Source organism: Oncorhynchus tshawytscha, unplaced genomic scaffold (genome assembly GCF_018296145.1).
Source record: "Oncorhynchus tshawytscha isolate Ot180627B unplaced genomic scaffold, Otsh_v2.0 Un_contig_2723_pilon_pilon, whole genome shotgun sequence".
NCBI classification, from domain to species: Eukaryota; Metazoa; Chordata; class Actinopteri; order Salmoniformes; family Salmonidae; genus Oncorhynchus; species Oncorhynchus tshawytscha.
In genome coordinates, this window is record NW_024606875.1 from 1 (window position 1) to 13127 (window position 13127).

General features: G+C 78.2%; 2 protein-coding genes across 2 annotated transcripts; one reads left to right on the forward strand and one right to left on the reverse strand.

The window, feature by feature from the left end:
• Window positions 1-2530: 2530 nt before the first annotated feature.
• LOC121842271 (loricrin-like) lies at window positions 2531-6874 on the forward strand. The gene is made up of 8 exons (XM_042312315.1): window positions 2531-2699; window positions 3441-3659; window positions 4099-4425; window positions 4490-4685; window positions 4962-5149; window positions 5569-6114; window positions 6162-6595; window positions 6758-6874. The coding sequence occupies exons 1-8, from the start codon at window positions 2531-2533 to the stop codon at window positions 6872-6874; spliced, it is 2196 nt and encodes a 731-aa protein (XP_042168249.1).
• A 971-nt stretch (window positions 6875-7845) lies between these two features.
• Window positions 7846-12461, reverse strand: LOC121842272 (antifreeze protein Maxi-like; the record flags this gene model as incomplete). The annotated part of the gene is made up of 3 exons (XM_042312316.1): window positions 7846-8014; window positions 10940-11196; window positions 12084-12461. Coding segments are annotated over 3 exons (804 nt in total), but the record flags the coding sequence as incomplete, so codon positions are not given.
• Window positions 12462-13127: the final 666 nt, after the last annotated feature.

A 13127-nucleotide genomic window follows, 5' to 3' on the forward strand; every position in this document is an offset into this window, starting at 1 on the left:
AAAGTATTGACTTTGGGGTGAATAGTTCTGCAACAGGTGGATCTACAAAGTATTGACTTTGGGTGAATAGTTCTGCAACAGGTGGGATCACAAAGCATTGACTTTGGGGTGAATAGTTCTGCAACAGGTGGATCTACAAAGTATTGACTTTGGGGTGAATAGTTCTGCAACAGGTGGATCTACAAAGTATTGACTTTGGGGTGAATAGTTCTGCAACAGGTGGATCTACAAAGTATTGACTTTGGGGTGAATAGTTCTGCAACAGGTGGATCTACAAAGTATTGACTTTGGGGTGAATAGTTCTGCAACAGGTGGATCTACAAAGTATTGACTTTGGGGTGAATAGTTCTGCAACAGGTGGATCTACAAAAAGTATTGACTTTGGGGTGAATAGTTCTGCAACAGGTGGATCTAATAGTGTAATATCAGAATAGTGAAGAACACACAAGTTATTTTCTTTTGTATTTATTGGTTGTTTAACAATAAAACATATTTTGGTAGTGGTAGTGGTAGTGGTAGTGGTGGTGGCAGTGGTGGTGGCAGTGGTAGTGGCAGTGGTGGTGGTAGTGGTGGTAGTAGTGGTAGTGGTGGTGAGGCAGTGGTGGTGGTAGTGGTGGCAGTGGCAGTGGCAGTGGTATCGGTGTCGGTGGCGGTGGCAGTGGCAGTGGCAGTGGCAGTGTGGTAGCGGTGGTAGTGGTAGTGGCAGTGGCAGCGGTGGCAGTGGGCGGCAGCGGCGGCAGTGGCGGCAGTGGCGGTGGTGAGGCAGTGGCGGTGGCAGTGGCACCAGTAGCAGTGGTGGCGGTGGTGGTGGTGGCAGTGGTGGTGGTGCAGTATGGTGGTAGTGGTGGTGCGGCGGGCGGTGGCGGCGGCAGTGGTGGCAGTGGCAGCGGCAGCGGCGGCAGTGGCGGCGGCGGCGGTGGCAGTGGCGGCGGCAGTGGCAGCGGTAGCAGTGGTAGTGGCAGTGGTGACCAGCGCGGCAGCGGCGGTATCAGCGGCGGCAGAGTGCAGTAGCGGCAGTGGCAGTGGTAGCAGTGGCGGCGGTAGCGGCAGCGGTAGTAGCAGTGGCAGCGGCGGCGGTAGGTAGGCGGCGGCAGTAGTAGTAGTAGGCGGCAGTGGCGGCAGCGGCGGCGGCGGCAGCAGGCGGCAGCGGCAGCGGTCGGTATCAGTGGCAGTGGCAGCGGCGGCGGTGGCGGCGGAGTGGCAGTGGTGGCGGCGGCAGTAGTGGTGGCGGTGGTAGCGGCGGTGGTGGCGGCGGTGGCGGCGGCGGCAGCGGTAGCAGCGGCGGTGGCAGTGGCAGTGGCAGTGGCGCAGTGGCGGCGGCGGTGGCAGTGGCAGCGGCGGTTTGGCGGCGGGTGGCGGCGGCAGTGGCAGCGGCAGCGGCGGCAGTGGTAGCGGCAGTAGGCAGTGGCGGCGGCAGCGGCAGTAGTCAGTGCAGGGCAGCGGCGGCAGTGGCGGCGGCAGCGGTGGCGTAGCGGCAGTGGCAGTGGCGGTATGGCGGCAGCAGCAGTAGCAGCGGCAGCGGCGGCAGTGGCGGTGGCAGCGGTGGCGGTAGTGGCGGCGGTAGTGGCGGCGGCGGCAGCGGCAGAGCGGTGGCAGCGGTGGTGGTGCAGTGCAGTGGTGGCGGCAGCGGCGGCAGTGGTGGTGGCAGTGGTATTGGCAGTGGCAGCGGCAGTGGTGGCGGCAGTGGCGGCGGCAGCGGCAGTGGTAGTAGTGGCGGCGTAGCGGCGGCAGTGGTAGTGGCAGTGGCGGTAGCGGTAGTGTGTGGTGGCAGCGGTGGTGCCGCGGCAGTGGTAATTATTAGTGGCGGTATTAGTAGTGGTAGTGAGTAGTAGTAGGTAGCGGCGGCAGCGGCGGTGGCGGTGGTAGCGGTGGCAGCGGTGGTGGCAGTGGTGGTGGTGGTGAGTAGCGGTAGCGGTGGTGGCGGCGGTAGCGGCGGTAGTGGCGGCGGTGGTGAGTAGTAGCGGCGGTGGCGGCAGTAGCAGTGGTAGTAGCAGCGGCAGCGGTAGCGGTGGCAGTGGCGGCGGCGGTGGTGGCAGTGGCGGCGGTGGTAGTGGTAGTGGTGGCAGTGGCGGCGTAGCGGCGGCAGCAGCAGCGGCAGCGGCGGCGGCGCGGCAGTGGTGGTGGCAGTGGCAGTGGTAGCGGCGGCAGCGTGGTAGTGGTAGTGGCAGTAGTAGTTAGTAGTGGCGGCGGTAGTAGTAGTAGCAGTGGCAGCGGTAGTAGTAGCAGCGGCGGCGGTAGTGGTGGTGGTGGTAGTAGTAGTAGTAGTAGTAGTGGTAGCGGCAGCGGTGATGGTAGCGGCAGTGGCGGCGGTGGCGGCGGCAGCGGCAGCGGCGGCAGTGGCGGCGGCAGTTGGTGGTGGCAGCGGCGGCAGTAGCGGCGGCAGTGGGTGGCGGCGGCAGTGGCAGTGGCGGCGGCGGCGCAGTGGCGGCGGCAGTGGTGGTGGTGGCGGTGGTGCAGTGGCAGTGCAGTGGTGGTAGTGGCAGTGGCGGTAGCAGTAGTAGTGGCGGCAGTGGCGGCGGCAGCGGCGGCAATGGCGGCGGCGGCGGCAGCGGTGGTAGCGGTAGTGGCAGTGGTAGTGGCGGTGGTGGCAGCGGCGGTAGTGGTGGCAGCGGCAGTGGCAGTGGCGGCAGCGGCGGCGGCAGTGGCAGGTGGTGGTGGCGGCAGTGCGGCAGTGGCGGCAGTGGTGGGCGGTGGCAGTGGTAGGTGGTGGCGGTGCGGTGGTAGCGGTAGTGGCGGCAGTGCGGTGGTGGCGGTGGTGGCAGTGGTGGTGGTAGTGGTGGCAGCGGCAGCGTGGTGGCAGTGGCGGTGGCAGTGGTGGCAGTGGTGGTGCAGTGGTGGTGGTGGTGGTGGTGGTGGTGGCGGTGGTGGCAGTAGTAGCGGTGGTGGTGGTGGTGGTGGTGGTGGTGGCAGTGGTGGTGGTGGTGGTAGTGGTGGTGGTGGTGGTGGTGGTGGTGCGGCGGCAGTGGCGGTGGTGGCAGTGGTGGTGGTGGCAAAGCAGGCAGTGGTGGCGGCGGTGGTGCGGGGCAGTGGTGGTGGCAGTGGCAGCGGCGGTGGTGGTGGTGGTGGCAGTGGCGTGGTGGCAGTGGTGGTGGTGGTGGTGGCGGTGCCCAAAAAGTGGTGGTGGCAGTGGCGGTGGTGGTGGTGACGGCGGTGGTCCACAGTGGTGGTGGTGGTGGTGGCGGTGGCAGGTGGTGGTGGTGGCAGTGGTGGTGGCAGCGGCGGTGGTGGTGGTGGCGGCAAAGCAGTGGTGGTGGTGGTGGTGGTGGTGGCAGTGGTGGTGGTGGTGGTGGTGGCAGCGGTGGTGGTGGGTGGGTGGTGGTGGTGGTGGCGGTGGCAGTGGTGGTGGCCCCAGTGGCGGCGTGCAGCGGTGGTGGTGGTGGCAGTGGTGGCGGCAGTGGCAGCGGCGGCGGTGGTGGTGGCAGTGGCAGTGCATTAAGCAGGTGGTGGCGGCAGTGGTGGTGGCGGCGGCGGCGGCAGTGGCAAGCAGTGGCAGCGGCAGGTGGCGGCGGCGGCAGTGGTGGTGGCGGTGGTGGTGGCTAGCGGTGGTGGTGGCAGGTGGTGGCAGCTGTGGCGGTGGTGGCAAGGTGGCAGCAGTGGCGGCGTGGTGGTGGTGGCGGCGGCGGCGGGTGGTGGTGCAGTGGTTGGCGGCAGTGGCAGAGGCAAGTGGCGGTGGTGGCATAAACGGCAAACAGTGGTGGCGGCTGGCACGGCAAGGCAGGTGGTGGTGGTGGCAAAGTGGTGGTGGCGGTGGTGGCGGGTGGTGGCAGTGGTTCAGCAGGCAGCAGTGGTGGTGCAGTGGCAGCGGTGGTGGTGGTGGCAGTGGCGGCAGTGGCAGTGGTGGTGGTGGTGGCGGTGGTGGTGGTCAAATCAGGTGGTGGTGGTGGTGGCAGCAGGTGGTCAAAGTGGTGGTGGTGGCAGTGGTGGTGGTGGTGGTGGTGGTGGTGGTGGCGGGTGGTGGTGGTGGTGGTGCAGCGGTGGCAACGGTGGTGGTGGTGGTGGTGGTGGTGGCAGTGGTGGCAGTGGTGGCAGTGGCGGCGGTGGTGGTGGCGGCGGCAACGGCAGTGGTGGTGGTGGTGGCAGTGGTGGTGGTGGTGGCAGTGGTGGTGGTGGTGGCAACAGCAGTGGCGGCGGTGGTGGCGGTGGCAGTGGTGGTGGTGGTGGCGGTGGCGGCGGCGGCGGTAGTGGCAGTGGTGGTGGGGTGGCAGTGGTGGTGGTGGCGGTGGCAGTGGTGCAGTGGTGGTGGCAGTGGTGACAGTGCAGTGGTGGTGGTGGCAGTGGCGGTGGCGGCAGTGGTGGTGGCAGTGCCGGTGGCAGTGGCAGTGGCAGTGGTGGTGGCGGTGGTGGCGGCAGCGGCGGTGGTGGCAGTGGTTGCGGCGGCGGTGGTGGTGGCGGCAGTGGGTGGCGGCAGCGGTGGTGCAGGCGGTGGTAGACGATGGCGGCAGTGGTGGTGGTGGCAGTGCGACGGTGGTGGTGGTGGTGGTGGCGGCAGCGGTGGCGGCAGCACGGCGGCGGGTGGAGGCGGCAGTGGCAGCGGCGGTGGTGGCGGTGGCGCAGTGGCGGCATGGTGGTGGCGACAGCACTTTGATAGCGGGCGGCGGCAGCGGCGGCAGCGGCAGTGGCGATAGCGGTGGTGCAGAAAGTGGCAGCAGCGGTGGCAGTGGCGTGGTGGCGGCAGCGGCGGCGGAGTGCGGCGGCAGCGGCAGCGGCAGCGGCAGCGGCGGCGGCAGCACGGTGGCAGCAGTGCGGCGGCAGTGGCGGCGGCAGCGGCGATTAGTGGCAGCGGCGGCAGCGGCGGCGGCGGCGGCAGTGGCGGCAGCGGCAGCGGCAGCGGCGGCAGCGGCGGCGGCAGTGGCGGCGGCGGCGGCAGTGGCAGCGGCAGGGCAGTGGCGGCGGCGGCAGTGGCGGCGGCGGTGGCGGCAGCGGCAGTGGTGGACTTATGGCGGCAGTGCGGGCGGCGGCAGGCGGCAGCGGCAGTGGCGGCGGCAGGGCAGCAGTGGCGGCGGCGGCGGCGGCGATGGCGGCGGCAGCGGCAGCGTGGCGGGCGGCATGGCGACGGCGGCGCAGCGGCAGCGGCGGGCGGCGGGCAGTGGCGGCGGCAGTGGCGGCGGCAGCGGCGGCGGCGGCGGCAGGCGGCGGTGGTGTGGCGGCAGTGCGGCGGCAGCGGCGGCAGGCGGCAGCGGCAGCGGCGGCGGCAGCGGCGGCGGCAGTGGCGCAGCGGCAGTGGCGGCAGCGGCGGCAGCGGCAGTGGCGGCAGTGGCAGTGGCGGCCACGGCGGCGGCAGGAGCGGCGGCGGCAGTGGCGGCAGCGGCGGCGGCAGTGGCGGCAGTGGCGGCGGCGGCAGCGGCGGCGGCGGCAGCGGTGGGCAGGCGGCGGCGGCGGCAGTGGCGGCGGCAGGGCGGCTGCAGCGGCAGCGTGCAGCGGCAGCGGCGGCAGCACGGCGGCGGCGGCAGTGGCGGTGGCGGCACAGCGGCGGCGGCAGTGGCAGTGGCGGCACGGCGGCGGCACGGCAGGCGGCGGTGGCAATGGCAGCGGCGGCGGCAGCAGCGGCGGCGGCGGCGGCAGCGGCAGCAGCGGCGGCAGCGGCGGCAGCAGATTATGGCAGCGGCGGCGGCGGCGGCGGCGGCGGCGGCGACGACGAGCGGCGGCGGCAGTGGCAGCGGCGGCGGCAGCGGGCGGCGGCAGCAGGCGGCGGCAGCGGCGGCGGCAGCGGCAGCGGCGGCAGTGGGAGCGGCGGCGGCAGTGCGGCAGCGGCGGCGGCAGTGGCACGGCAGCGGCGGCAGCGGCAGTGGCAGTGGCGGCGGCGGCAGTGGCGGCGGCGGCGGTCAGTGGCGGCGGCAGCAACGGCGGGGTGGCGGCGGCGGCGCAGACGGGCAGGGCGGCGGCGGCGGCACGGCGGCGGCGACGGCGGTGGCAAACGGCGACGTGGCGGTGGCGGCAGCGCGAGTGGCGGCAGCGGCGGCGGCGGGGTGGCAGTGGTGGCGGCGGCAACGGCGGCGGTGGCATGGCAGTGGCGGCGGCGGCGGCAGCGGCGGCAGAAACGGCGGCGCGGCAGTGGCGGCAGTGGCGGCGCAGCGGTGGCAGGCGGCGGCGGCGGCGGCGGCAGTGGCGGCAGCGGTGCGGCAGCGGCGCGGCGGCGGCAGTGGCGGCGGCGGCGGTGGCAGGCGGCGGCGGCGGCGGCAGTGGCAGTGGCGGGCGGCAGTGCGGCGGCAGCAGCGGCGGCGGCGGCGGCGGGCGGCAGCGGGCGCGGCGGCGGCGGTGGCGGCAGCGGGCGGCGGCGGCGGCGCAGCGGCGGCGGCGGCGGCACGGCGGCGGCACGTGGCGGCGGCGGCGCGCGGCAGCGGCGGCGGCGGCAGTGGCGGCAGTGACGGCAGCGGCGGCAGTGGCGGCGGCGGCGTGGTGCGGCGGTAGAAACGGCACGGGCGGCGGCAGTGGCGGCGGCGGCGCGCCAGTGGCGGCGGCGGCGGTGGCAAACGGCAGTGGCGGCGGCAGTGGCGGCGTGGCGGCAGACGGCAGTGGCGGCGGCAGGGTGGCGGCGGCAGTGGTGGCGGCGGCGGTGACGGCAGTGGCGCGGTGGTGGCGGCGGCGGTGGGTGGCGGTGGGCAGTGGCGGCAGTGGCGGCGGCACGCGGCGGCGGCGGCGGCATTGGCGCGGCGGCGGCGGCGGCAGCGGCGGTGCGGCAGCACCATGGCGGCGGCGGCGGCGGCATGGCGGCGGCGGCAGTGGCGGCGGCAGCGGCGGGCGGCAGCGGCGGCGGCAGGCGGCGGCGGCAGCGGCGGCTGCAGTGGCAGCGGCGGCGGCACGGCGGGTGGCGGCGGCGGCGGTGGCGGCAGTGGCGGCGGTATCAAACGGCACGGCGGCGGCAGCGGCGGATTGAAAACCGGCAGTGGCGGCGGCAGTGGCACGGCGGTGGCGGCGGCGGCGGCGGCGGCGGCAGGTGGGCGGCGGCGGCGGCGGCGGTGGCGGCGGCGGCAGCGGCGGCGGCGGTGGCGGCGGCGGCAGTGGCGGTGGCGGCACGGCGGCGGGTGGCAGTGGCGGCGGGCGGCGGCGGCAGCGGCACGGCGGCGGTGGCGGCGGTGGCGGCGGCAGGCGGCGGCGGCGGCAGCGGCAGCGGTGGCGGCGGCGGCGGCAGTGCGGCGGTGGCAGCGGCGGCGGCGGCAGCGACGGCGGCGGCAGCGGCGGCGGCGGCGGCAGCGGCGGCGGCGGCGGCGGCGGGCGGCAGCGGCGGTGCAGCAGCGGCGGCGGCAGCGGCGGCGGCGGCAGCGGGGCAGCGGCAGCGGGTGGCAGTGGCGGCGGTGGCAGCAGCAGCGGCGGCGGTGGCAGTGGCAGTGCGGCAGCGGCGGCGGCGGCACGGCGCGGTGGCAGTGGCGGCGGTGGCGGCAGCGGCGGCGGCGGTGGCAGCGGCGGCGGCAGCGGCGGCGGCGGCGGCGGTGGGCGGGCGGCAGGCGGCACGGCAGGCGGCGGCGGCGGCGGCAGCGGCAGCGGCGGCGGCGGTGGCAGTGGCGGTGGTGGCGGCGGCGGCGGCGGCAGCGGCAGCGGCGACGGCGGCGGCGGTGGCGGCGGCGGCGGCGGCAGGGCGGCGGCGGCACGGCGGCAGTGGCGGCGGCGGTGGCGGCAGCGGCGGCGGTGGCGGACGGCGGCGGTGGCGGCGGCAGCGGCGGGCGGCAGCGGCAGCGGCGGCAGCGGCGGCGGCAGTGGCGGCAGCGGCAGCGGCGGCGGCGGCAGCGGCGGCAGTGGCGGTGGTGGCGGTGGCAGTGGATGGCGGCAGCGGCGGCGGCAGGGCGGCGGCAGGCGGGCATGGCGGCAGCAGTGGCGGCGGCACGGCGGCGGCGGCGGCGGCGGCAGCGGCAGGCGGCGGCGGCGGCGGTGGCGGCACGTGGCGGCGGCGGCGGCGGCAGTGGCGGCGGCAGCGGCGGCGGCGGCGGCAGCGGCGGCGGCAGCGGCGGCGGCGGCGGCAGCGGCGGCGGCGGCGGTGGCAGGTGGCGGCGGGTGGCGGGCGGCAGCGGCGGCGGCAGCGGCGGCGGCGGCGGCGGCGGCGGTGGCGGCAGCGGCGGCGGCGGCGGCGGCAGCGGCGGCGGCGGCGGCGGCGGAGGACGGCGGCGGCAGCGGCGGCGGCAGTGGCGGCGGCAGCGGCGGCGGCAGCGGCGGCGGCGGTGGCGGCGGCGGCGGCGGCGGCAGCGGCGGCGGCGGCGGCGGGGTGGCGGCGGCGGCAGTGGCGGCGGTGGCGGTGAGCGGCAGGCCACGGCGGCGGCGGCGGCGGCAGGCGGCGGCAACGTGGCGGCAGCGGCAGTGGCGGCGGCGGCGGCAGCAGCGGGCGGCGCAGCGGCGGCGGCGCAGTGGCAACAGTGGCGGCGGCAGTGGCATGGCGGCAGCGGCGGTGGCAGTGGCAACAGTGGCGGCGGCGGGGCGGCGGCGGCAGCGGCAGTGGCGGGCACGGCAGCGGCGGCGGTGGCGGCGGCGGTGGTGGCGGCGGCGGCGGCGGCGGCGGCGGCGGCACGGCAGTGCAGCGGCGGCGGCAGCGGCGGCGGCGGCGGCGGCAGCGGCACGGCGGCGGCAGCGGCGGCGGCAGCGGCGGCGCATGGCGGCGGGCGGCGGCAGCGGCGGCGGCGGCGGCAGCGGCAGCGGCGGCGGCGGCGGCAGCGGCGGCGGCGGCAGCGGCAGCGGCGGCGGCAGTGGCGGCGGCGGCGGCGGCGGCGGCGGCAGTGGCGGCGGCGGCACGGCGGTGGTGGCGGCGGCAGTGGCAGCACGGCGGCAGCGACGGCAGCGGCACGGCGGCGGCGGCAGCGGCGGCGGCAGTGGCGGCGGCGGCGGCAGCGGCGGTGGTGGCGGCGGCGGCGGCAACGTGCAGTGGCGGCGGCAGCGGCGGCGGCAAACGGCAGCGGCGGCGGCAGCGGCGGCGGCGGCGGTGGTGACGGCAGTGGCGGCAGCAGGGCGGTGGCGGCGGCACGGCGGCGCAGTGGCAGCGGGTGGCGCAGCGGCGGGTGGCGGCGGCGGCAGTGGCGGCACGGCGGCAGCGGGCAGCGGCAGTGGCGGCGGCAGTGGCGGCGGCGGCAGCGGACGGTGGCTAAAGCGGCAGCGGCGGCGGCGGCGGCAGCGGCAGGCGGCACGGCGGCGGCGGCGGCAGTGGCGGCGGCGGCGGCAGCGGCGGCGGCAGTGGCGGCGGCGGCGGGCGGCAGCGGCGGCGGCGGCGGCAGTGCGGCGGCAGCGGCGGCAGTGGCGGCGGCGGCAGCGGTGGCGGCGGGCGATGGCGGCGGCGGCGGCGGTGGTGCGGCGGACAGTGGCGGCGGTGGCGGCGGCAGCGGCGGCGGCAGTGGCAGCGCATTCAAACAGCGGCGGCGGCGGCGGCGGCGGCGGCAGCGGCGGCGGCAGTGGCGGTGCGGCGGCAGTGGCGCAGTGGCGGCGCAGCGCGCAGTGGCAGCGGCAACAGCACGGCGGCGGCGGCGGCGGCGGCAGGCAGTGGCGGCGGCACCGGCGGCGGCAGGCAGCAGTGGCGGCGGCGGCAGTGGCGGCGGCGGCGGGCGGCGGCGGCACGGCGGCGGCGGCGGCGGCATGGGCGGCGGCGGCAGCACGGCGCAGTGGCAGCGGCGGCAGCGGCGGCGGCGGCAGCAGGTGGCGGCGGCAGTGGCGGCGGCAGCGGCGACGGGGCGGCGGCGCGGCGGCGGCGGCGGCGGCGGCGGCAAAGCAGCGGCGGCGGCAGGCGGCGGCGGCGGTGGCAGATGGCGGCGGCAGCGGCGGCAGCGGCGGCACGGCGGCAGCGGCGGCGGTACGGCAGCGGCACCGGCACGGCGGCGCAGTGGCAGCGGCGATGACGCGACGGCGGTGGCAGCGGCGGCACGGCGGGCGGCGGGCGGCGGCGGCGGGCGGCAGCAGCGGCAGCGGCGGCGGCAGTGACGATCAGCGGCGGTGGCAGGCGGCGGCAGTGCGGCGCGGCGGCGGCAGCGGCGGCAGGCGGCGGCGCACGGCAGCGGCGGCACGGCGGCGGGGGCGGCAGTGGCGGCGGCGGCGAGGCGGCGGCGGCGGCAGCGGCGGCGGCGGCGAGCGGCAACGGCGGCGGCGGCAGTGGCGGCGGGCAGTGGCGGCGCGCAGTGCGGCGCAGTGGCGGCGGCGCAGTGGCAGTGGCGGCGGCAGCGGCGGCGGCGGCAGCGGCGGCGGCGGCGGCAGTGCGACGGCGGCGGCGGCAGCGGCGGCGACGGCGGCAGCAGCGGCGGCGGCGGCGGCGGCGGCGGCAGCGGCGGCGGCGGCGGCGGCGGCGGCAGCGGCGGCAGCAGGTGGCGGCAGTGCGGCAGTGGCGGCAAAAACAGCAACGGCGGCGGCAGCGGCGGGCGGCAGCGGCAGGTGGCGGCGGCAGAGGCGGCAGTGGCAGCGGATGGCGGCACGGCGGCGGCAGCGGCGACGGTAAACAGCGGCGGCGGCGGCAGCGACGGCAGTGGCACGGCGGCGGTGGCAGTGGCAGCGGCGGTAGCACGGCGGCGGCAGCGGCGGCAGCGGCGGCGGCGGCGGGGACGGTGGCGGCAGCACGGCGGCGGCGGCGGGGCGGCGACGCACGGCGGCGGCAGGCGGCGGCGGCGGCGGCAGCACCGGCACGGCGGCGGCGGCAGCGGCACGGCGGCGGCAGCGGCGGCGGCGGCGGCAGCGCACGGCGGCGGCAGTGGCGGCTGGCAGCGGCGGCGGCGGCGGCGGCGGCGGCGCACGGCGGCGGCACGGCGGCGGCGGCACACGGCGGCGGTGGCGGCGGCAGACCGACGAGCGGCAGCGGCGGCGGCGGCGGCATGGCAGCGGCGGCACGGCGGCAGCGGCGGCGGCAGCGGCGGAAAAACGGTGGCGGCGGCGGCGGCAGTGGCGGCGGCAGCGGCGGCGCGGGCGGACGGCAGCGGCGGCGGCAGGCGGCGGTCTGGCGGCAGCAGCGGCAGCGGCGGCGGCAGTGGCGGGCGGCGGCAGCAACGGCAGCGGCGGCGGCAGCGGCGGCGGCAGTGCGACGGCATAACACGGCGGCGGCAGGCAGTGGGCAGCACTGGCAGCGGCGGCAGTGGCGACGGCAGTGGTGGCGACGGCGGCGGCAGTGAGCGGCGGCGGCGGACGGCAGTGGCGGCGGACGGCGGCGGCGGAGGCGGCGGCAGTGCCGGCAAAATCGGCCACGGCGGCGGCAGCGAGCGGGCATTCGGTGGCAGCGGCGGCGGCGGCGGCGGCGGCAGTGGCAACCTGACGGCGGCGGCGGCAGCGGCGGCGGCGGCGGCGGCAGCGGCGGCGGCACGGCGGCAGCGGCGGCGGCAGTGACGGTCACGGCGGCGACGGCGGCGGCAGGCAGTGCGAGGCGTGGTCCGGCGGCAGCGGCGGCGGCAGCGGCGGCGGCGGTGGCAGTGGCGGCGGCACGGCGGCGGCGGCGGCAGTGGTGGCGCGGCGGCGGCAGTGGCAGCGGCATGGCAGCGGCGGCGATCCACGGCGGCAGCGGCAGCAACGGCGGCACGTGGCACGGCACGGCAGCGGTGGCGGCGGCGGCAGGCGGCGGTGGCGGCGGCGGTGGCAGTGGCGGCGGCGGCGGCAGGCGGCGGTGCGGCGGCACGGCGGCGGCGGCAGTGGCGGCGGCAGCGGCGGCAGCGGCGCGGCGGCAAACCAGCGGCGGCAGCGGCAGGCGACGGCAGGCGGCGGCAGCGGCGGCGGCGGCAGGCGGCAACGGCGGCAGTGGCGACGGCGGCGGCGGCGGCGGCGGCAGCAGCATTGGCAGCGGCAGTAAGTGGCAGGCGGCAGTGGCGGCAGTGGCGGCGGCAGTGGCAGCGGCAGTGGCGGCAGGCGGCAGCGGCGGCGGTGGTGGCAGTGGGTGGCGGCAGGCAGCGGCAGCGGCAGGCGGCAGCATTGGCGCAGCGGCGGCAGTGGGGTGGCCGGCGGCAGTGCAGCGATGATTTGCAGCGGCGGCGGCATGGCGGCAGTGGAACGGTGGTGGCAGCGGCGGCGGCGGCAGTGTGACGGTGGTGGCAGCGGCAGCGGCAGCGGCGGCGGCAGCGGCAGGTGGGTGGCGGCGGCAGTGGTGGCAGCGGCGGCGGCGGCAGTGGCAGCGGCGGCGGCAGCGGCGGCGGCAGTGGCGGCGGGACCGGCAGTGGCGGGGCAGCGGCGGTGGCAGCAGTGGCGGCGGCGGCAGGCAGGCAGGCAGGCAGTGGCGGCGGCATGCAGGCAGCATGTGGCAGGCAGGTGGCAGCGGCAGTGGCGGCGGCAGGCGGCAGGCAGGCGGTGGCAGGCAGGTGGCAGGGCAGTGGCAGGTGGTGGCGGCAGGCAGCAGGCGGCGTGGTGGCAGTGGCAGGCGGCGCGGCGGCGGCAGCGGCAGCAGCAGCGGCAGATCGGCAGCAGAGGCGGCGGCGGCGGAAAGTGGCAGCGGCAGCGGCAGCGGCAGCGGCAGGCGGCAGCGGCGGCAGCGGCGCGGTCGCGGCAGGCGGCAGCAGCGGCGGTGGCAGCGGCGCGGCAGTGGCAGCGGCGGCGGCAGTGGCAGCGGCGGCGGCAGCGGCGGCAGTGGCAGTGGCAGTGGTGGCGGCAGCAGTGGCGGCAGTGGCAGGTGGCGGCGGCAGCGGTGGCGGCGGCGGCAGCGGCGGCGGCGGCAGGCAGCGGCGGCGGCGCGGCATGGTCACGGCAGCGGCATGGCAGTGGCAGAAAAGATGGCAGCGGCAGACTTACGGCAGACGGCAGTGCAGTGGCAGGCAGTGCGGCGGCGCAGAGCGGCGGCAGCAGCGGCAGGCAGTGGCGGTGGCAGGCAGCGGCGGCAGTGGCAGCGGCAGGCAGCGGCGGCGGCAGTGGCGGCAGCGGCAGGCGGCAGTGGCGGCGGCAGTGGCAGGCAGCGGCGCTGGCAGTGGCAGTGGCATGGGCGGCGGCGGCATCGTGGCAGCGGCAGGCAGCGGCGAGGCGGCAGCGGCGGCGAGCGGCGGCGGCAGTGGCGGCGGCAGTGGCGGTGGCAGAGTGACGTATTGTGGTGGCGGACTGCAGTGGTGGCAGTGGCAGTGGTGGTGGTGGCAGTGCAGTGGTGGCAGTGGTGGTAGGTGGCAGGTAGTGGTGGTGTGGTGGTGGTAGTGGCAGGTGGTGGCGGTGGTGGTGGTGGCAGTGGTGGCAGTGGTGGTGGCAGGTGGCAGGTAGTGGTAGTGGCAGGTGGT

What these genes read in the sequence shown, in the direction of transcription:
- LOC121842271 (XM_042312315.1), top strand. Translation starts at nt 2,531, where the DNA reads ATGGCGGCGGCGGCGGCAGCGGTGGTAGCGGTAGTGGCAGTGGTAGTG. An exon ending in GGTTGGCGGCAGTGGCAGAG is followed by an intron (nt 3,660 to 4,098) that starts GCAAGTGGCGGT and finishes TGGTGGTGGCAG; the next exon opens with TGGTGGTGGTGGTGGCAACA. An exon ending in GGCGGCGGCGGTGGGTGGCG is followed by an intron (nt 6,596 to 6,757) that starts GTGGGCAGTGGC and finishes CGGCGGCGGCAG; the next exon opens with GCGGCGGCGGCAGCGGCGGC.